Raw genomic sequence first — 23,091 nt, 5'->3', positions numbered from 1 at the left:
ATTTCGCGCTGAAACCCCAGCACCAGTACGTCAGCATGACGTCAGAGATTCCAAAGCATGTTTTCGCATTTGGGCCGTGTTGGCTGAATAAAGGTTCCCAAAACTTGCCATGTTTAATATTTGGTTCCTTTAGAACACAATGTAGTCATTCTGTACCGCTATATATAGTTAGTAGGCCCTAGAAGATGCCATCAAAATCCAAGACGTCATAGCCCCCAGGTGCAGGAACTTAAGTAGGCGTCGCCACCTGTATTTCGTTCTTGCACTTTTTCTGGCTTACCGAACGTCTTATCGTTATAAAAGTGGTGTTTTGGTGTTGTAGAACGGTAATTTACTGATGCAGAAGAAATTATTTCTCACGTTAGTGTCCCTTTAAGCCCATAAATTGATCAATCTGTTCAACGTTTTCAGTGTAAAAGTGACTGTGACTACCTTGGCAAAAGATCCTTTAGAAATACTTGTAGCCTGTTAGGTTATCAACAACTAACAGCCTATTAGTGGGCTAATAACTTTTTATAAACAGAATGAATAGTTCATTTACTTGTTGATGGCCCATAGCCCAGTCAAACACACTGCTGAAATTGCCAATTGTACAAATCAGTTTTCTTAATGCTTGTGCTCTCTACTAGGTCAAGTGGCTTTCTCATGTTCATGTACACACAATGGCAAACATGCAATGGCAATTCACTTCAATCACTTACAACCACGATTTCACGATTTCAATCTCGCCTGCTGTATATAGGCAAGCAAAATTTGGGTCACCAAGTAGCGCCAGTGGTTCAAGACAAATGTGCAAATATTAATTGCAGGTTTATAACTTTACGAAAAGTCTAAATGCTGCTCTTGGTTGATCACGCTGAATTTCAGAGATCTCTGATTTGAAGACTCAAATTGTAATTATGCTGTTATTAATAAATATTCTGCTGTTTCACGACATTACTCGACTATTGACTTCAATTTTTAACTTATTGACATATCGAAGCTCGTCAAAACCATGTTCAATTTAATTGAAATGCTGATACCAATTCCAATGCAAATGTACTGTAACCTACTAGTCTGCTACTACTATTCACGAGGCCATAAAGCTTTATCTGTAAAAGTCATAACACATTGACAGTGAACCTAATATGTGTTTTCTATTAGTGTATCAGCAAATACTATTGCATTGTACATGCACAAACCAAATTACTTGTTAACTAATATGTGCCAAATCTACATTCCGAATGGAATGACAAGAACCTAATAAACAAAATTGTACTAGGCAAATATAAACTTCTATAAGACCAATAAATATAAGTCACATAGAAAATCTCTTTAACTAATACAAGTCTCGTAATGCTTGCTATCGTAATAGTACTTACAGAGCAGGTCTATGTGCACTTTGAGCATGATAAGATCAGTCCATTGTTTACCATAATCGGAATGGCAGTCACACCTGACACTGGAAAAACACAGCGGAGCATGTGCGCAATGCGACGAACAGGTGTCACCTGCTGCAGCAGAGTATCGAGAGCTGCATAATCTCATTGGGGAATTGATTGCCTCCCAATCAGCTTCATTGTCAGCTTAGATCACTGACTTGAAATTTTCGGTGTGTCATTTCTTTCTGTTAAATGAAGGTTCAAGCAGCGTTGCCAAATCTCAAGGGGATGAAGTTGGAACTAGGAGAGGTGGTGGCTGGTGACCACCGAACCTGTCGGTGCCAGCAGCTACCAGTTAGTACGTGCAACAAAGTTGCACAAATTTTTTTGGTCCTACAGGGGCGTTATTTACAACAAAAAAGGTGCAGCCTAGACAACATGGCGATCAACACAGATGCATTGTGAATGCCTACAACAGCACTAGAACCAGAACAAATATGAAACCACCTTTATGTCTGTGACAATGCAATATAACACAAAGGGAATAATATGTGAACAAGCTGTCAGGCTTTATGAAAACGAAATCAAGCGTATTGATTGTTATTCATTAAAAAGCAAAAGTCAGGACATGTAGCGGTTCTGACGCAGTCGGTACTTGGGATACTTACTGAAAAGTTGGGATTGTCTTGTTAAATTTGAGATGGCTAGCAACCGTAGGTTTGAGCCTTCTGAACCATAGAAAAAAACACTGCTATCAAGTGTGCCCTAACTAGGTTGCTGGAATACTTCTTTCCTCAAACCAGTTTCAGTTTCGGTACCCACTAGATGGATATGTCATGACATCGTGGTAGGCTGGTGCATTCAGTTCCTGTGATCATTGCATCTACCACACACAAGCACTGCCCAAAGAAATATGTACAGCACTTTTTTTTTTATCATATGAGTGATATCATTGTACCGAGCCTTATTGCTACGTGATGATGCTAAATTTTTCTCTGCATCACAATATCGCAATAATGTTGATGACACCAGGTCTGCCATCTTGAGACCAGTTTTAATTCCAAATTAATATATCTATAATAAACGTATGCCAACCTTTGTACTTTCTAGATGTCATTCTTTTAATGTAAAAAAATGTTTCCAGAACTTCAAAAGTTCTTCAAGGGCAAACTTCTGCACGGCCAGCCACTTGCGCATTTCTTCCCCTATCACTTGGTTGCAAAGCTCCCCTGTCAGAATTTCAGATTGTTTCAAGTATGTTGTCAGAAATACTTCAGTGGGAGGTACTCACCCTGCTGCCCATTTAGTGCGCAGAAGAAAAAAATTAACTATTTTTGTATTATTAAAATAAACTACAGAGCACCCGAAATGCCTCTCCATGGTAAATAGGCTCAAAAAGCAAGAAAAGTGTACTTAAAGCACTGTTCTTCAATTTCTGTGCTGCTGCCTAAAGCAAGTGTTTGTGCATCATGGCGCAGCAGAGCCCTGGTAAATGTGCCACATCTTCTTCTATGCTCGGTGATGCTGTAGTTCTGGCACATATTCTTAACAAAGCATACTCCCAAGTAATCCTAAACAGGTGATGCGGCTTTGTTGCTAATAAAATTGTCCCAGAGCTGTCGCACCACCTTCTGAAGCTGCAACTAATGCAAAACTATTGTGCAACGTTGGTGAGACCAGCTCAAAGCACTGGAAACTGAGTTTTGCAGAGGAAGAGAGAAGATGTGCCCGAGCGGTGGTGCTTCCATAAAGAAATTACACGCCGTAGCTCCACATTTTGGGCAACAAAGGGCACTGGTGCCTCTTTAAAATTTCACTTTGCAAAGTTTCTGAAAGTGAGATGACACATTTCTGCGGTGGGAACTATTTTAACGCGACAGCGTTAAGGAGCTCGTGTCGCAGAAAAGCCGGTGTCGTCGGCGTCGTCGGCGTTGGCCGTGAGCGATAAATCCCAGCAGGCACTTCATGAATAAAAAACAACTTGCAACATGGGCTGGGTGGGAATCGAACCAGGGTCTCCGGAGTGTGAGACGGAGACTCTACCACTCAGCCACGAGTTCGATGCTTCAAAGCAGTACAAAAGCGTCTCTAGTGAATGCGGTGTTGCTTTAGAAACGAGCTGTTTCTAAGGCTCAGGCGTGCGTCGCTTGCTCAGGCGCACATTTCGTTGCCGCGCCGAACGCGGCGCTGCTCGACGCTGACCGCGTCCGATACGGGGCGCGTAGTCGCTGCGCCGTAGACCACTGTCTTACACCCCTTGGCGGGTCGACGGGAACGCTCTCGCGTTCCACTCTTGAAGGCGAAGCTTAAGCGTCCTCCAATTTTTTCCCGCAACTTTGGTACACACACGGAAGCATGCTTCCCACCGCTTGTGAAAGGGTTGATTCAGTCAGTGCAGACTTCAGCGTGCAACTTCTCATCTTTCGCTCCACTTTCTCCCCTCCCGAGTTCTGGGTAGTCGACCAGGCTCAGCCTGGTTAACCTATCTGCCTGCTAATAGGTTAGGTGAATAGGTTAGGTGCAGGAGGCAAACATGCAGGAGGCAGGCTTTTGTTGATGTAAGCACATCAAACAGCGGAATGATATATGGATTAGATATATACAGCAAAGGCTAATACAAAACAGCAACATCTTTGTTGTCGGTTGAAGCGTTTAGCAATGTAATTTTTCAAAAACTTATCTTCTTTTTTTTTTATTCCTGGCATTCTAGGTGTTATTAAAATCGATGTATAGGCTATTCTAAAATGACAAGAGCTGAAAAGTAACTGATTAATTTTTCACTAACGGGCTCATACTGTGAGTAGGGGGAAGTTGTTATGAGTTTCCAACAGTCTCCGATTTGGATTAACGAGAGTAGTACAGTAGAAAAAAAAGCAGAAAACAGATTATAAGCAGTCATTGCAGTCTGCTATGCTGGTGTGCTACACCCAGAAAGAAGTTGAGAACAAGTTAAGAACCGTGCAAAGAACGGTGGAACGGAAAATGTTAGGTGTAAGGTTGAGAGACAGGAAGAGAGCAAGCAGTGTGGATAAAAGAGCAAACGGGCGGATAGCCACTATTCTAGTTGACATTAAGAGTAAGAGAAAAAAAATTGCGCTGGGCAGGCCATGTAACGCGTAGGGCATATGATCAGGAGACCACTAGAGTTATAGAATTGGTGTGAGGGCAAGGAAAGTGCAATCAAGGACACCGATGAATCAAGGACACGTGAGGTGATGAAATGAGGAAATTTGTAGCCACAAGTCGAAATCGGCTAGCGCAAGATAGGGGTAGAAGATTGCTGGGAGAGGCCTTCGTCCTGCAGCACACATAAAAATAGGCTGATGATGATGATGCCGTTGTGCAAAAAAATTCATATTTTGCTGCATGCCACACAAAGAAAAACGCTTAAAGGCTGCGTAAACGTGAATGACAGCTTCGTGAAGAAGAAAGCAAAACTACCAGCATGTCAAGTTTTATGCTATGGTTTCCTTATAAGTAGCAAAAATGATTTTCTTACATGTATCTCTCCTTCGCAACTGTAAAACCCCACCACTAGTCTTATAAATAGACTAGTGGTCTTTATAAAGACCACTAGTCTATTTTTTTTGATAAATACTGCCAGCCTTCAGAAAAGGCCGTGGGCAGGAGTGGACAGTACATATGAAGAAATAAAAAATAAGAAGACAAGGACACATTACACAAAGCTAGCACCATGCACTGAAAAGCAGTGAAAGACCGATAGTTTGCACATTGCTTGCGTACGAACCCTTGCTACAGATATGAAATTGTGCACTGATATATTGGCAGAGTGCTTGGCAAGGAAAAATTAGGTAAGAACACAGACCATTCAAGCTGCCCATGCACGTCACACGATATGACAAACTGCTTTAATTCATCACTTATCGAAGCATTTTGCGGAAATGGTGGATGCTTAGTATTGGAAAGTTCGAACTTGTCCACATACATACTACTCTTTGCCAAGGACAGGGTAATCAAAGATATGGATGGCAGTAATAGTGCTGGTAGTTACATCTTGGGGCACTTTGTCCAACAGCAATGTGTTTGAAGCATTTGTGTGTTACACAACTGTTCCCATTTAAAGAAATTGAAAAAAGGGCTGCACATGGACAAGGTACACAAGCAGCTAAGTAAAAATACTGTTGCTCGTGGCAATAGTGGCACTCTGTCCTCCTCTTTGATTAAAAGCTGCACTTGAATGCGGTGCCGCTGTGACTGCTCATAATTTTATTTTCGGTTCCTCGTTATTCTGTCGAGTGTGATATGTATGCACGGACAACCTCAAACTCTCCATTTCTATTACAGGCTTTGACCTATGAGACAGCTATAGCATGGGATAAAGTTGAAATCAGCCACGTTACTTTGCCTAACTCGATGTAATCACATACTTCTCACGTTGCCCTTAATGTGTGAGGACAAGTTGTCCTATTCAAATTCCAATTTGACTTGGTAGCACAGCTTGTGGCATTGCTGAGGCCACTACCTTCGCTGCAACTACATGGTGCGCATTCATGTTTCAGGACTTCGTATCACAACTGTGACCTCTGCAAGAAAAGGGCAGGGCCACTGCAGAACTTTGCTGCCCACCTTCGTGGCCACAAGCATCGGCGGGCGTTTGAGATGTACAAGGAAACGTGGGTGATTGCCCGGCCGATCTGAAAAGCGGTCATTTTTCTTTCTTTCTTTCTTCCTTGGGCAGCCTTTGGCATCTCCTCCCCCCGTCTCTGAGCACCTTATCTACAGTTTCCACTAACACATATTTGTCACCTTCATAAAGCACTACCGAATTTTGATGCCACACTTGGGCCTCCATCTTAGAGAATCTTCAAGTGACACACTTCTACTTGGCAGGCTTAAAGGCACAATAAGGAGAAAACATTGCGCCAGTTTAGACTGATAAAGCAGTTTTCAAAACTATAGTTTTCATTAATTTCTTGATAATTGTTTGATTATTAGAAGACAAACAAAGTTGAACTTTCTAAATTTGGCACCAATTTAGTAACGCTGGTACATCAGTATTACATCACATAATTCAAAGTATTTTTCCGTATTTAGGCTGTTGGGGTTCTGTAAAGGTTCTTGAGGCTTGCTACATTTGCTCGTTTAAAACTGACTGCAGCCTATCTTTACTGATAAAAAAAATTAACATGGCCACGAGTAGATGGCATCAAAATTTGTGATGTCATGACAAGCTGGTGTGGAACTTGCAAGGTGGCGTTGCGACCCGTCTTTCGTTCTTGCGTATTTGCTGGCCTACCAAGCCTTTTTCCTCATGGTAAGAGCACCCGTCTTGGTGTTGTAGATGGGTAGTTTACTAATACAACTCAAATAACTTTCCTCTTGAGTCCTTTTAGGGCCATAATACTGTGCATCTTGCTTGAGCTGTGGTGCGGTTGCACACCTTAAGCACAGAACAAACATGACTTGGCAGTTGGGTATGAGGTTGCGGGTGTGCAGAAGAAAAAAAAGAAACCAGCAATGGCTGAGGTCTGACAGGGCAAGCATGGCGAACCAGTGTGACAGATCTGTGCGTATTTTGACAGAAGAAAAAGAAATTTATGATTGACGGGAAGCTGAGCAAGTAAGTACAGTATTGCAGGCATGCAAAACATGGATGCAAGAACAGCGAGGAGGAAAATTTGAATGCCTACTACCAACGGACACTTCACTTCAGCCCAATCAGTAAATGGCCTTTCTGCAATACCAAAAAAGCCACTCTTGTCATGAGAAGACACTTGGTAAGCTAGAAAAGATGCAAAATTGGAAGACTGGAGGCAACGTCGCCTTGAAGTTCCTGCACCAGGTTGCTGTGACACCGTGAATTTTGACGGCGCCTGCTCGGGCCTGGTTGATCTCTTCTTCACAAAGATAAGATTCGCTGTGTTCTAAAAGAGCTGAGGACTGAATTTTGCAAGTTTTCAGAACATTTACAGTGCCACAACAGTCAAACTGTGTAGAAATACTTTAAATCTGTATGGTACACTGACATACTAGGGTTAGGTTTTGGCACTGGAACCCGCCACATTCCTTCGCTTAACAATGTGCCCCTGCCTGCACCTCATACCGAGGCTAGCCTGCAGCACAACAGCCACCGACCTGCCTCGTATCTGCGCCCATACAACTCATCCTCTCACTGCTATTGTTGTGGTTCGCGCCAGCACCATGCCACATCGCCCCACTGCCCAGCCCGAGGTAAACGTTGCTATCATTGTGGTCTCATTGGTCACTTCAGCACGGTATGCAACAAGAAGCGACAGGCCATTGCTGTTCGGGAGCTTAGTGGCCAGACATTGCCCAACAATGAAACTGACAATGAAGCTGTGGGCATCCTATGTGTGACCGCGTCCGGCCGCACCAGAATTCTAGTCGAGGTAGCAGTTGGTCACGCGACTTTAACATTCCTTATCGACTCGGGATCTTCAGTCTCCATTCTAGCGGGTGATCTTTTTGATAAACATTTTGCCAGACAGGTGCTGCTGTTCGCGCCCCATGTGAACCTGTTAGATTATTCGAAAAAGCCTATCCCAGCGTGAGGATGCTTTCGTTCGAAAGTCACATACAAGGAATATGATGTGTCCATTCTGTTCTACATTGTCTCGCAAGGCACTTCGCTTCTGGGTGTCGACGCCATTATGGCTCTTGACTTCCAGATTGATGGCGCATCCCTCCGCTGCCTTGAGATTACTATGTCAACTAACAGTGCTACCAACGTACAAGTTCCAGTTCAAGTACCAGTTTCATCTGCATGCCTTTCAGCACAGTTGTGCAATGAATTTGCATGTCTTTTCAACTCCACCCTCGGCCTAGCCAATGTATTTGTGCATCGTGTCAAAGTACAGCTCTCAATTCCACCCATTGTAGGAAAACTTTGCCGCCTTCCTTTTTCACTCTGAGCTCAGGTATCTGAGGAACTTCGTCGGCTAGAGCAGTTGGGAGTGATAGAGGGCATTAACGTTTCAGAATAGTTGTCTTCAATTGTTGTTGTTCAAAAGAAGGATGGAGGCAATGGTGTTTGTGTTGACTTACGAGAGCCTAACAAAGCTGTCATGACTGATAGCTTCCCTCTTCCATGCACCGACGAACTCCTCCACAGTCTCATTGGAGCAATGCATTTTTCGAAGCTAGATCTCACATTGGCCTACTACCAGGTTTTGCTCGATCCTGAAAACCATGACTTGACTGCTTTCATAACTCACGATGGCCTCTTCCGCTTCAAGGCACTGGGTGCCGCCCCCTTCGCATTGCATGCTGGTCGGAACAGCTGCTTTGCTACAGTTATACAGTAGAGTATCGGAAGGGGTCTGAAAACCAGGTGGCGGCTGCCCTTTCCCGCCTGCCAGATCCGTCCCCGCAGGAAAATGTCTCATTTGATAAGGTTGTGTCCTTTCTTGAGTTACCATGCCTCACCAAAGAGCAGTTTCAGCGGGCCCTTCGTGAAGACTGCATGTTAGAACAAGTCAAGATCTATGTCGCCGCATCTTGGCCTGCACGTAAGACGCTCTCGGTTGAACTTCATCCTTTCTTCTTGGTACGTGAAGAATGGTCCATCGTTGACAACCTTCTCCTGCTCGGCGAACGAATCGTCGTTCCCTTGTCTCTCACACCACAGGTAATCGCTGCTGCCCACGAAGCTCACCCTGGTATAGTTTGAACAAAAGCCCGACTACGAGAATGGTTCTGGTGGCCGATCACGGACAGGCAAGTGGAGCTTTCCATCCAGAACTGCAGCATATGCCAGATGGCTGACTAAAATACCAAGACTGCTCCTACCTCCTTGCAGCCAGTAGCTCTGCCAGAGCGTCCATGGCAGAAGCTTGCCGTTGACATCGTCGGCCCTATAGAGAGAGCACCACATGACTGCAGATGCGCCATTACGCTCATTGACTATTTTTCCAAGTGGCCAGGTGTTCAATTCTGCAGTGAAGTATCACCCCGCATCATCATAAACTTTTTGCTTTCTGTGTTCTCCCGTGAAGGCTATCCGGACGTGGTGGTCTGCAACAATGGGCCCCAGTTCTTGTCTATGGAGTTCATTGAGTTCGTCAAATATCGCGCCATCCGCCTTGTGCACTCTTCCGTTTGCTACCCTCAAGCGAACGGACTTGTCGAGCGGTTTAACTGGGTCTTCAAGAATTTTCTGCAGGGTGCCATGTTGGAACAGCCTCCGCTTCGCCAAGCAGTAACCGAGTATTTTGGCATATATCACGGCATGCCACGTGCCACCACGGGAGTTGCACCATCTGTTCTCCTACACGGACGGCGACCGAGAACATGCCTTGACATTGTGATTCACCCATCACCAGCTTTCTTCAGCGATCCTGTTTGCTAACTTCATCGTCTACGCCAACTAGTTAAGAGCCAGCAAGACTACAGCAATTAGTACACACACCGTCGCAGGGCCCCAGAGAAGACAACAGTGTCTGTTGGTGATTACGTTAGAATCAAGAAACCTGGAATATCGATTAAAGGAGACCTCGTGTTTAGCCCCCCGAGGAAGGTAGTCCATCAGCAAGGTCCATCATCGTTTCGGCTTGATGGTGGACTAACCTGGAACGCGTCAAAGCTATCCAGGGTACCTGCAGCTTCAGCCACATGGAATCTGCAGCGTAATGCTGTTTCTGAAGCTGCCACTCCGTCGTCGGCATCTCAGCAACCCAACGATTATACCTCAACAGCTCGACCCGAAGCCTCACCAGCTACGCCCACACTACGAGCTCCAGCGCCAGCCGTGTCCGAGGACCCTGTGCTTCAACGTCGAGGCCAACCACCGAGGAACAGAAGGCCTCCAGATCGATACCGGGACCACATCTAGCTTGTGTGCTAGGTGCCGACGGGTGCAGGGCCAGAGAACTTGAGTGCTGCATGAACTGTGTGCAGATGGTTACGTGTCTCTGCGAGCGTTTATTTATCTATTTATTTATTTTGTTCTTGCATTGCTTGTTGTAAGCCATGCTGTATAGTTGTTCCATACAGTATTATAGTGAAGAGCACATGCCATGTATGGTAGCAGATATTTGTAAATTTTTGTAAATACTCTATATCTGTATAATAGTACTAATCTACTAACTATTACTTACCTCGTTCTTGTAGTGTATGAGTTTCTGTTTGCCCTTACACGCTGCCAGTGGCACCAGTGTTGTCACCTGTATATGTACATGCCTCTGAATAAAGAGGAGGTCTTGTTCTGCTGCGGCTGTGACTGTCTTCGTGGTTCATATGCGGCTTCCGCGAAAATACAAGCGCAAAATTAGAAAGAAAAAATTTTGGGCTTTATTTTCTTCTCTGCTAATCAACCTATTCCAGTTAAATTGACATAAATGCTGTTTTAAACTAACACTTTTCAGCCTAAACTAATTTAGTGTTTGTCATTAGCATCCCTTCAAAAGTTACACTCTTTCATCACCATGTGACCCCTCAGTTTATATTCAGTGTTTGTATTGTCCTTCTCATTCTTTCTGAGTCCATGTGTCACACGCTTACATTCTAACGGGAAAGTGGTTTATTAAGTATTTATGAATTCTAAGCTGGAAGAAAGCGACAATGAAGAAGCAACTTCTATGTAGCATGAGATGTCCACTTAACTCAACATGCAAAAAGTACCCAGCATGGGCTCGAAAGGTGGGAAAAGAAAAGAATTCACCGACAGTAGAGACAAGGAGGCGTTGTTTGTGGGTGCAGCGGAGTACCTGAGAAACTAATCCTACATCGCCCGAATAATAAACTCCGACCACCAGTACAAAAGTATGTGTTCAATGTGCTCTAATAACGCTGAAATTGCAGAAAAGGTGACTATCGCTCGGGCCATAATTTCACTCAAATGTAGTTACGTCATCAGCTACTTGCAGTTGGCCATAGGAAACTACGTGCAAGAAAGAAAATCGCCTGAGGCCGCTGACATACTCCACGGGAAAGCCCAGCTCATATCATCCGAGGAATTCGAAGAGAGATACATCATTTGGTTTCCAGCCTATACCTCCTGTGAGTCCGTTGCTCCCAATCTCAACAAGGAAGCCAACTGCGTCACACGAGGTCTCGCTTACCACTCTCGAGAAGAAGCTTCCCCCGAAGGAACGGGAGAGGAGTCCTGGAAGGAGAGAGACAGAATGTTCAGGTTCTGTGATGTCACCTGCTTCTACCAAAAGTCAAGATGCAGATTCCCAAGTCCTAGCTCCAAATTAGACGGATCTCAGGGGGTTGACTGGAGGTGACTTCAAACCAGACCCTTCCCCAACCTGGTGCGCCTGCATCGCGTCTACCCCGAACTGTACCCAGATGACTTGCGTAAACTACGTTGGACAGAACACAACACTTTAGAACAGATTTTTTGGGAGTGCACACATGTACAGGACAAAAATGTAGTCTCCTCAGAACAGCTTAGGGTGTAGTGGAAAGCCGCACTAAGCTCAGATCTGCAAGACCAGCTATGGGCCATCCAGTGAGCTCGAGAGGCGGCTGGGAGACAGGGTCTCTCTTTTGCCCCTGGCGCAGCCTAGGCCCAGGCCTCAATTCGCTGGTTTCTTTAATAAAGTTGTTTCACTCACTCACTGACTGATGATTACAATACTCCCTAATGTGGAATGTGAGTGCACCTCCATGTGTGTTTTCATTTTGTGATTTAGTGGCTGGCACGGACAATCTGTCTCGTGCGGCACGTTGCAAATGGAGCGAAGTGCAGTGCGACTGCCTCGCTAGCACGTGGGTGACGCACGGGTGCGATTCGCAGCAGCTGCTGCCGACAGACCTCCCAGAGGACGCGCACTAATCTGGCACCACCTCCTAGCCATTGTCGCCGCACTACGCTTTTCTTCTCACACTTTTGCCATGCCCTCCTCTGCTTTTTGCCTTCATGGTTCCACTGCCACCCTCCTCTCGGCTTTCCTCCTCGTGTCTCTCTCATCCCCCGCTGTGCTCTGCGTTCGCTTCCTTCTTTCGATGTGTTCACTCGCTCGGTTACTCCGAGCTGCAATGCCAATGCTCGCTAAGGAACGGTCGCCTGAGAGCGGCGCTCTAAAACCCAAAGTCAAAGTCATTTCTGTTAGAACTTCAGGACGAAAAGTAGACAAGGACGAAAAGACGACCGCACAGCACAAGTGAGGCCTTCTGTTGGTCCTCATCTAGTTTTCGCACTGAAGTTTCAACATGAATATCTACCAGGTTGCTCAGTTTCCCTATTTTCCCTAGATTACCCTATTTCCCGAGTCGGAATTTGTACCCTCAGTCAGCACACAGCGGCTGTCATAGCTCCTGTAACCATGTTGCTCTGAGGTGTTTAACGCAATCGGTGAATCAATCAAACATTTCAACAGCTCTAGCAATGCCACAAGGTCCCACAGAAAGCTGTAATCTCGTTTTCTAGGGAGCCCTTCCACATGGCAGAATGTTCATCAATGCAGTACTTGTCTCAGGCAACCTTTGGAGCTAATAGCTGCTTTCTGAACAAACGTGTGTGGTTGCGCTGGAGGTCTTTAACTATTTCACTCTCGTTTTTTTTTTTTTTCGGAGGTGATGCACTCAGCATTGGGTTTCCTTGCCAGGTACAGTAGGTTTGTGTTAATTGACCCCGGTTAATTTGATTTTTTGTTAATTCAACCCCAACCGCAGCTCTCAGCCGGCGCACAGGCATTTCTATGGGCGCAAAAGTTTGTTATTTTCATCCTAAAATTAGCCTTCACCAGATAATTCGAAATGTGGCCAGTCAGCATGCCTGCACCTAAACCATACGGTGACCCCAATAGCGACCTCTTTAGTGGCAGCATGTCTCGGTTAAGCTTTGGGAATGGTTAATGCATTGAACCCATGTAATCTCTCATCGAAAAGACCTATTTTTGGCCTGCACTAGAAAGATTTTCAAGCAATAATGGTAGCTCATAATGTTTAATTGTGATATTCACCTTGTTCTAACGCTTCCTTTGTTGCTTTTTCCTTGGGGAAATTTATCCGAAAATTGTTTGCGCCATTCATTCACATGGGAAACCAAAAGCGCCTGTGAGGTGTTCGTATGCTTTTCTGCATAACAGGGCTTCGTTGCAGCGAAGCTGACTTCAGGACACTAGCCGCCATTCTAAAAAATTGAAACCACGTTAGATTTATAGTTTGTTTAGGAGCTTTAATGTGCTCTCTGTGTTACTTTTCTACTTTTGACACCTAGAAAGCATACGCATGTTTGATCCGGAAGTGTGTCAGAATTGGGCAAATACTGCCAAATGAACCAGCAATGTGTTGTAGCGTTTTAGCTGCATCTTGTTTATGTCATCCCGCTGGATAATTTGATCAATTTCGTCAGTCCCCTCAGGGTCAAATTAATAGAAGTTGACTGTATTATAAAGCGAGCACAATTTTTTTTGTTGTTGTGCAGAAAAAAAAGAAAGACACCAATAATAGCAAATGTTTTTTTTGGTGTGGCCCTCACATTCTTGTCTGACAAAAGGAATGCCAAATGTAATATGGATGCAGGACAGAAATGCAGAAATGTAGTAGCACGTCATTGACCCGACATGGTTGACACATGCCAAAGTTTGTTAGACCTCGCGCTTTCCTAGGATGGTGTAGGAGGTGCACAAGCGTAGCTAAGTAGCTAGGAGTTGTTCTTTCTGGTAAGCATACATTCATCTGACATTGCAGCAGCTGACTTTTGGTTAGTGGTTCCGGCACCTTTCTATGCACCTATGCAATGCGTTCATATAACTTGCACTTGCAGCTAGTGCATCAGTAAAGCAAGTGCCCGATATTGGACACTCTTTTCTTTAACAGTGCGCTTTAACTGTACACTGTGAAGGGTTTTGACAAAGAATGCACAAATGACTGTCAGAGTGTAGTCAGAAATGCGGGCCAGAATTTGTCATGCGCACCAAACCATCCGTGGTAGCATGTGAGCCTGCAAGGCCACCCTGTGCTCCAGCAGTCACCACGTAGGTTCTCAATCAGCTGCACATTGTTTTATGGGAGCATGGCAGCAAATGGAAGGGATAAATAAAACATGTTGAACAGCGTGCTGGCATGCATTCACGCTGGCAATAGCATGTGTTGTTCTTGAGCGGAACGGCAGACAAGGTGATCATAATGGCAAGAACCAGCAGCAGAGTTCCTTGCCCGTACTCGCGGCGTTTGTGGCATTACAGTTTTCCCTGTCATTTGTGACGTGTTCTCATATAATGGGGCTGTGTTTAATGCCACTGGGCCACAGAATAATTGCTTTATATAAAAATTAGAATCTTAGGTCTCACTAAATCTGTCGTAATAGCACTGGCATTGTGGAAGACAATAGCCACAGTGGACATGGTGTTATTTCTGTGATGTTCCTTTCATATGAAATTGTCGACTGTGTTTGTTTCTTACCCTTCTTCTGTTTGCCTCTGTTTAGTCTGGCAAGGGAAGAAGCATCCAGAGCCAAGCCTAAACCAAGCCTAAGACAGAGCGAAAGAGCACAAGGTGCGTCCAAAGCCAACAAAAAGACGCCACTTTCCAAGGGAAAACAGGTCAAGAAGCTGACAAAAAGTGGAGCCACCACCAAAAAGAGCACTAAGCAAGTCCTCAAGAACTGCGATCGAAAGACTAGATACGGCAACCAAGGATCCCAAAGGTCAAAGGATACCAATTCACAGGACTACAAGGACACCGTAAGTTTACTACATTCGCTGCCGTCACTTCATTATCAGGCACAGGATGTTTTGCTTTTGGATGGTGACTGTTTTTCACTGGATGGCCATTGATATCGACTTGTCACTCGGCACAAGATGTGCCAGCTGTGTCAGAAAATTTTTCAATGTTGTTACGTTTCTACAGCGAAAGAGTCTTGTCTAATCAGATTGCTTGCACAATGTAAATGCAGTTGCACGTCCTAGAATGCAAGCGAGCTCGAGCGATTATCATGGCATGTACTGTGAGCCATGTGGCTCTGTGAGCTGCGGTGATGGACAGGGCCCATACTGCCACGCACACGAGTTGCGGAGCACATTTTCCGCCAAACACTGACTAGCTTTTCGAGATGCATGTGCTGTCACGTGTGAGCTTTGTGGCGTCTGAAGGTTTAGGTGCCGTAGTGCAGTGCTCAGCTAGGACAAACCTTCTCTCTTAACTGCCACCGTCTCCCCACGTTGCAGTGGTGGTAGAATACTCTGGCGAGGGAGGAGGATGGCAGTAGCGTAATGTGCCAGCGCTCGCACCGCTAGAGACAATACAACATGACAAACTGGCCTGTATGTAAAGCCACCTATGCTAGTGCTATGGGTGTGCAGCTTGACCGCTTGGTCTTGTGTGGAATTATACAACGAAACCAAGTGCCAGCTAGATATCCCCATTATAACAAATATTTGCCATGAACTGCATCACCAAAAGTGAATAGTCTTCTTGAAGCGTTTGTCTATTCGCTTACATTGACAATCATTATTGATGGATTTTGCACAGTTTTTTTCTTCCGTGTCTTTTGCTTCGTAGGCTAATACTGGCAGAATGCATTATTTGTGCCCTTATATTTCCTAGCAGTCTAGTGGTTAACCTCACGACAAGCCTCACTTTCAGCAGCAAAAGGAGCCGTCAAGAAGAGGGAGCTGGCCATCTGCCGGATCAGGAGCCAAGCCAAGCAAGAGGGCGTCTTTTCAACGAGACAGCAGCGAGCCAACACCCTGTCGGAGATCACGAGACGACCCTCGCAACCGTTCCTGCAAGGACAGCTCATTTGAGGGGGACTCATCACCGGTAGAAAAGCCTGGCACCGACGGTGACTACGAAATGAACAGGAACTGGAATGGACCCCCTCGTTTTCCGATGGGCCCGTATGGTAGAGGAGGGGCCCCCTTCATGGGTTATGGCGGACGGGGCAACCCTCCTCCTTGGAGCAGACCTCCTCCGCCACCACGGCACCCTTTCAACCGGTATGACGGTCCTAGGCCATTTAATAGGTAAGTTTTTTTCAGAAAACAATGAACACAGAAGTCAGTAGGGGATGCAGTCAAACCTCAACATAACAAACCTCTGTTTAACAAATTTCGTGTTGTAACAAATTGTTTTAATTTACTTATTTTGGTTCCATTGAAAACCATGTATTATTATTTTATTTTTTTTCGCCGCTTAATGATATAATTTCGTGACGCAGGTTCGATTTAACTAAGTTTTTGGCCATGTTAAGCATGTACAGCCGAGCGCAAAAGTTAAAGGACCAGAGATGCTGCTAAATTTTTTTTTTTCACAACCTAGGCATTAAGGCTGAAATCAAGTGGTACTGCCTACGTGTGCCTGTATGACTAGCTTCGTGCATTAATATAACTTCACATTACACAGCTGTGCCAACCATGACCTGGTTGCATGCATTTGCATGGATGGTGGTTGAGCCAAGTGGGAGAGAGGATATCCAGATTTCTGACAGGTGGTAAATCACGCCGAACTCGACAATGAAACGGCGCGGACAGTGCCTCCTCTTAGCTGTCGGCACGGGCTATGCATGAAGCAGTGATTGAGTCACGTCTGTCATACAGATTGGTCTTATGATGACCCACCTGGCGTAAAGTTGGGTAAAGTTGGGATATTGGAGAAAAACTGGAAACCAATACCTTCTGTACAATAAATAACTTAAAATAATTGCCGCAAAGTGCAGGTCCACTATTAAACTGTGAACCTTATCAGTATTTAGTACAACAGAACTTCACTACAGTCAATGACTGATTTTCCGTACGACTGATTTTCCGGACATACCCGATAAATTCGGATGCCTCCGCAGCAGCGCCACGGTACCCCATAGAGTCACAGTACAAGATCTTCTGAAATTTCGGACGCAGAACCCTTCGCCGTTTGTTTACCAGACGCTTTGCCCATGATTGTAGGTCGAAAATACCATTGATCGAAGCCACCACCACCGCTTCGAACAGGCGCTCACACACGCAGATCCGCTGGCACCTGTAGCCACCACTGCTAGCTACTTCCAGATTCGGTACCAAGCTTCTTGCTGTTCAGTGCCATGTTTTTTATTGAAACGCTTCACTGCTGTTAGTAACAGCACCGACTGCGTCTTTGTAATCCTCGCCTCTGACTTCGAAGCTCGGAAAGCACGACACATTGCATAATGCTGACTCCCGAAAGTTAGCTTCGCTTCAATACAGCATTGTTGCGCGGTGAAGCTTGTGCGAAGTGCTGTGTTGCATGTACCAAGAGTGGGAAGAGACAGTTGTCACGGGACACAGTATGTATTCCTTAACTATACACGGTTGCACCCACCATCAACCACAGTGTGTTCATCAATATGCCTAATGAGTGTGCTGGCAGGCCTTCAGAGCTATCTAGGACGTGCCTGTAGCACTTGGAGCCCTTGGGAGCAGTAAAAGGCATGCATTTATTTTTTGGGGCATTTTCGTGGCCCCTAGGGAATCTGAAAAATCAGCTGTTGATTGTAATTCACTAGTTTCACAAGAAAAAAAAGCACTCAATTCTGCTCAATAAAAATTCAATTGATAAAACAATATTTGCCCAACTGTCGTATACTATAAATGAGCTGTAATTAGTGCTGACGTACCAATTTGGTGTTCCCTTTAGTAAGAGTAGACCGTGCGGTATATCTTGGGTTTCTATGTACCTGACAGCTTGCCACATTCTTGTTATGCAATGCTAGGAGACTCCTGAGCACATACAGCACTGTGTTTCCTTACCCAAAATTTGCAAGCAATAAATTTAGTGAAAAGACTTCTGATGTTCGATATTAGTTTTCGTGATCTGATTTGAAATCTACTGTTCAGTATTCGCACACGGCTAATTATGAGAGGCACAAATAGGCACATGCTGCTACTGTCACCTCTGTTATTTGATCCTATATATATATTGCACATCGTATGTAGTTGGTACTGTGTGCTATGTATAGGCGACTTTAGAGGCTGGGTGAAACTGTGGGTAGTGGTGCTCCCCATGTCTGTCCTTCACTGCGTACACGCGTCACTTCACGCTCTTCTTCAAATAACAGAGCAGAACCTCTGTGTTTGAGAAGATTGTAGCATCTGCTGTGGAAACCTGTTGTCGCAGTAAATGAGCTGACACCCAAAAACATTGCTTTATTCTGCTGCTTCATATTCCTTCCTGCTGATGAGGTATGAAGCAGCAACATCGGGTTCTGCGCTTGATACTGCAGCTTTCGTTTGCGTCGTTTCTTCTCAATTTCGAGGGCACTTCATGTGTAGTGTACTGCGTTACAGTCGAACCTCGTTCATACACTCTGGAAAAAAGAAGTACTAACCAGCAAAATGTACGATCTGAAGTCTCTAAAATTTTGATAGACTCGACCGTACTTGACATCTACGTAATGCAAAGCATTGTGGGAATCATTGCAGCACAAGATGCCAGTGCATGCCGAGCTAGGGAAGGAAGCAAAAAACTTTATTGAAATGAGGAAGAAGTGGCTACTGGGCAGGTTCCCTAGTCCAGAGCTTGACCCGCCGCAGTTGCTTAGTAGCTATGGCGTTGGGCTGCTAAGCACAAGGTTGCGAGATCGAATCCTGGCCACAGTGGCTGCATTTCGATAGGGGCGAAATGCGAAAGCACCCTTGTATTTAGATTTAAAGGCACATTAAAGAACCCCAGGTGGTCTGAATTTTCAGAGTCCCCCACTACGGCGTGCCTCATAATCAGATTGTGGTTCTGGCACGTAAAACCCCATAGTTTAATTTTTTAATTAGCACGGACCTTGGTTGTACCCGCTGTCTTCACCCTTTCTGTTAGCTGTAGCAGATTATTGAGGCTGGAGCTGCAGAGGCCAGAGTGTTTTATCGTTTTTGCAACTTTGGCAACCTAACATCACCGCTCCTCGAATTCGGCCTTGGTCATCAGCTTCGGGGCATTCTGGTGGGAAATTTTTATATGCTCACTCGGTGTGAATCATTGCGGCAGGAGACGCTAAACACTTCTTGTAGGGTTTAGGTAATTTTCTCTGCAATCCCACGGTGCCACGGCAGCTCAGTCGAGGGTGCTATTACACACTTTCTGGGAGCAATAAAATTGGTTGGTTGATGTGGTGCAATCAACTTTAAATATATTAAACTGAAACACCTGTGCATATGTCCAGCATAATTTGGGAGTGAGTATCTTGACAATGTTACTTGTCTAGGACTTATGCCTAGTGGATAAGACTTCATTGCATCCTGCCTCCTTTGAGATGCTACATTTGCAGCTGGTTATCAAACCTGAGATTTCATTTTCGATAAAACAGCACTATGGCCCAAGCCTGTGCAGCATGCTTTTGCATTGAGCATGCATTGTTAACTTTTCTGCAGGTACAACCATCATCCGCCGGCAGAGGGCCCCTCCTCATGGAACAGAGACGACTATGGCTATGGCTCTGGATCGTACGGAAATGGTGGGTGGCAAGGTGGCAGCAAGCATCGGAATTGGGATGCACACGAGAATGACACGCGTCAAGGCAGCGACAGTGCCAGCGGAGGGGGTGGTCGCAGGTCACGTCACCATTCTCCAGAAAATGTGCCCAGGACTGGTAGTCACAATGAACACACAGCGACTGGGGCTAACAAGGAACAAGGTGAAAAGCCAGCAGGCCGAAACAGCAGCAGCGGCGGCATCAGCGGTTCATCTAAGTTGCATGGTCTGGGTTCCAACGGAAAGTCTTCTGTGGCCGCAAAGTCAAGTACCCCAGCAAACACCAATGAGCATAGCAGCAACAAGGTGTCATCATTACCAGCAAAACCTTCAAAATCAGCCTCTGGAGCAGCAGCAGGGGCCACCTTGGCGAAAGATCCGCCTGCTCGAAAAGGAGAAGGCAGCGCAAAGAGTGATTCATTGCCACGCCAGTCTCAGAAAAAAGATTTGGAGGTGCAGAATCCAAGCAAACCTGTCAGCAAGATCGTCAAGAAACCTTTATCACAAACTCCCACCATCAAGTGTACCTCCAGGAAGGCAAACGCAACATCCAGTCCGAGGCTATCGCCGAGAAGCAAATCGGCGGATGGTTCAAAAAGTGTGGCAGGTCCTGTCAAAACAGGAGAAAGTTCATCAGCACTGGCAACCAAGGTTGTTGGTAAACCAAAGCCCACAACTAGGAGCAGCACTTCGCCCTCACCGGTGGCAACTGAGATTAAAACAAAAGTGAAACAGGAGGCCAGCGAAGGCACAGAAACCACCACGGCTGCATTATCGTTTTCATCTAACCGGAACCACCTCATATTTCTCTCCTCCGAAGAGGAAGATGCAGACGCACCTGGCGAAAAGGTGACATCAAAGAAGAAGTCAAGACCAGATGGCGACACCACGACAGGAGACAAAACGGTGCCAAGGGCAAAATACAGCAATCCGGCTGCAGGGTCCATGCCCCCTCCCAGTCCTGAGAGGGGGGAGCCTCAGGTGAAGAAGGTGGTGCTGAGGAGCCCAAAGCTTGGGCCGCTTTCGAACAGGGACATCTATCGCAGAGATGTTCTGGACAAGCTGGTGAACTTCCCGTCATCACCACAGGTGCAGGCGCAGCTTAACAAGTGGATGATGGAGATGCAGAAGTCCCAAAGAGTATGTGTGCCGGATATTTATTTCTTGTTTTGCTTTGAGCTGTGTGCCGTCTTGCCAACTCGATCCAGTACTTTAAAGCCTATGTCTCGCGCTGGTCAATGGGGAACAAGAGCCAGGCATACATTATTTAGGAGACGGGTGCAGTGTGTTGCCCGTCGTGTGCTGCTAATTGATCCAAGACTCTTCGCTGGCATTGGCCAGCGGGGAATCAGTGGTGGACAATAGACAAGCTGTTCTTTTGGCTTCCTTTTCTGATTGCCTGAAACAATGCTTAGCTTAGGGTGCACTTCATTGAGCGGGTGAGACAGATTACGGAATGTATGCTTTCATGATGACAGTGCAAGATAACTTTTGGGGAACTCTAAAGGCGAGTATTGAGCCAACCAGTTTGACAGATTAGTGCTCTGCAGTGTTCATAACACTGCAGTACTGAAAACAGAGCTGTAGTATGCAAGAAAATTGCATGAACATAGGATGGATGGGGTAGGCACCGCCAATGTGAACAATAAGTACCCGGTACGGGAGGTATTTGAGGACACGGGTTTGAATCGCCATAGACATTACGCATTCTCATTCTATCTGTCTAGGTGCTTAAAGGGGCCTTGAACCACTTTTTATCGCAGTGGAGAAAGGCATTTGAAGTGAAAATAAGCTATTTCAGACATACTTTAGTGCAAAAACTACTTCAATGCGTTCAGCAGAAGTGGAATCGGCAATCAAACGTAGCCTCCGCGATGCTCCCATTCCTTCTTCACTGCCTTGCACTGCGAAGGCTACGGCACTGCGGGGTGTGCCTGCAATGGTCCACCTTCTAAATGTCACCATTTTGAATGTTAACACAGACGCCACGACTTGAGCCTTTGGTGCCTACGATGCATAAATATAAGCCAAATGTGCTTGTCCTCGGTGAGCCGCAGGGCGCTTAGCCTGTGGACTCGTGGCAGCATGCCACAACAGCAACATTATCTACACCATGTAGCCTGTCTACACCAAGTCAGCTGTCTGCCAATAGCAGCCGTCTGAGGAAATGGTGAAATAAGGTTTCTGATTACGAAATAAAGTGTCCAGAAGAGAGTGAGGACAAGGCCTTCTGTTGAAAAGAGAGCGTTTGAGAGAAAGGTGACTTCACGATCTGCTTGCAAGCTCCATGCACCGCGTACGACAGCAAAACTTGGCTGAGACGTTCATAGCAGCGTATGCTACCCATGGACTATGTTATTTCACCAAGCCCGAGGGGTGGTTCAGGGCCCCTTTAACTTCGTCCGCACCAACCCTTTTGTCACTTATGTAGCACATTTATTCCAGGGTATCAGCTGACAATGTAAATAAAGCCATACATTCCCCTAGTTGCCTTACATGCCGCCCACAGCGTCTTGGATATTGCCACTTTCTTGAATGTCGTAAAATGTTTTTCAGCGTGAGACAAGAGTTCGTGACCCAGTTATCATCCGTGACAAAGACGATTTAGTGCTTCCAGTGGTCAGTTGCCATTCAGACAGTTCAACTTCTCCAGCAGGTGAAATTCACAATGAGTGAGAACCCTGAAATAGCAATTATTGCCATTGTGGGCGCCTTTAAGTGGCAGATTCAACACCTAAACTTCCGGGGCATTGATTTCCATAGGTGCCATCTTTAAGTTATGGATTCACTTGCGCCCACAACACCTACATCACCCAAGAACGTCTGGTTGCGAACATCTGCAGCCATGTCACCCTCAGTATGGCGTCGTAGTTCCAAATATCTAAACCAGTATGCTGCTGTGTATTGTGGGCGTAACTGAAAGAACAACTAACAGACAGCCGCACAATGATAAGAGCTCATTAAAGCCTGCTATTGTGGAAGCACTGCCCAACATCAGCACCCACTACCTGATCTGAGTATGTAGATACATATTATCAAAGCCAAACTCAGTCAATAATTGAAGCTGAAGATGGTTTTGTTTAAAAGTCTTATAGAAAAGCAGCATAAGAAACATTGCAAAACATTTGGAATGAAAACACCGAATCTTAAATGAAATATCAGTGCTATTCCTGAACACATGATTATGTGCTCCAACCGTACCTCAGGCACCAGGAATAATGAACAGTAAGTATCACAACCATGTGGCGTCGAGTGGGGCACAAGTAGTATTATGTCCAGTGCTTCCCCTGGCTCTCGCTGCAAAGCCAGTTTTCTTGTGGAATTTGCGTTAGTCATTGACCTTCGACAGCAGAACACAGTGGTCAACCACCAAGGTAAAGTTTTG

At 45.5% G+C, this 23,091-nt stretch overlaps 1 protein-coding gene across 5 annotated transcripts in view; it reads left to right on the top strand.

The window, feature by feature from the left end:
* Positions 1-23,091, top strand: part of LOC135904741 (mucin-17-like) — an 84,903-nt gene that overhangs the window by 6,066 nt on the left and 55,746 nt on the right. For 2 of the 5 annotated variants that reach the window (XM_065435695.1, XM_065435692.1), the window contains 4 exons: positions 5,882-5,995; positions 14,722-14,977; positions 15,879-16,258; positions 19,607-20,846. In XM_065435695.1, the coding sequence (XP_065291767.1) occupies positions 5,882-5,995; positions 14,722-14,977; positions 15,879-16,258; positions 19,607-20,846 (1,990 nt within the window). Of the gene's footprint in view, positions 1-5,881; positions 6,000-14,721; positions 14,978-15,878; positions 16,259-19,606; positions 20,847-23,091 lie in introns of all 5 variants that reach the window. The other 3 variants (XM_065435696.1, XM_065435693.1, XM_065435694.1) reach the window with 2 other exon arrangements.

The sequence above is a fragment of the Dermacentor albipictus genome, chromosome 7 (assembly GCF_038994185.2).
Source record: "Dermacentor albipictus isolate Rhodes 1998 colony chromosome 7, USDA_Dalb.pri_finalv2, whole genome shotgun sequence".
NCBI lineage: Eukaryota > Metazoa > Arthropoda > Arachnida > Ixodida > Ixodidae > Dermacentor > Dermacentor albipictus.
This window is presented reverse-complemented; position numbering and strand designations above follow the sequence as displayed.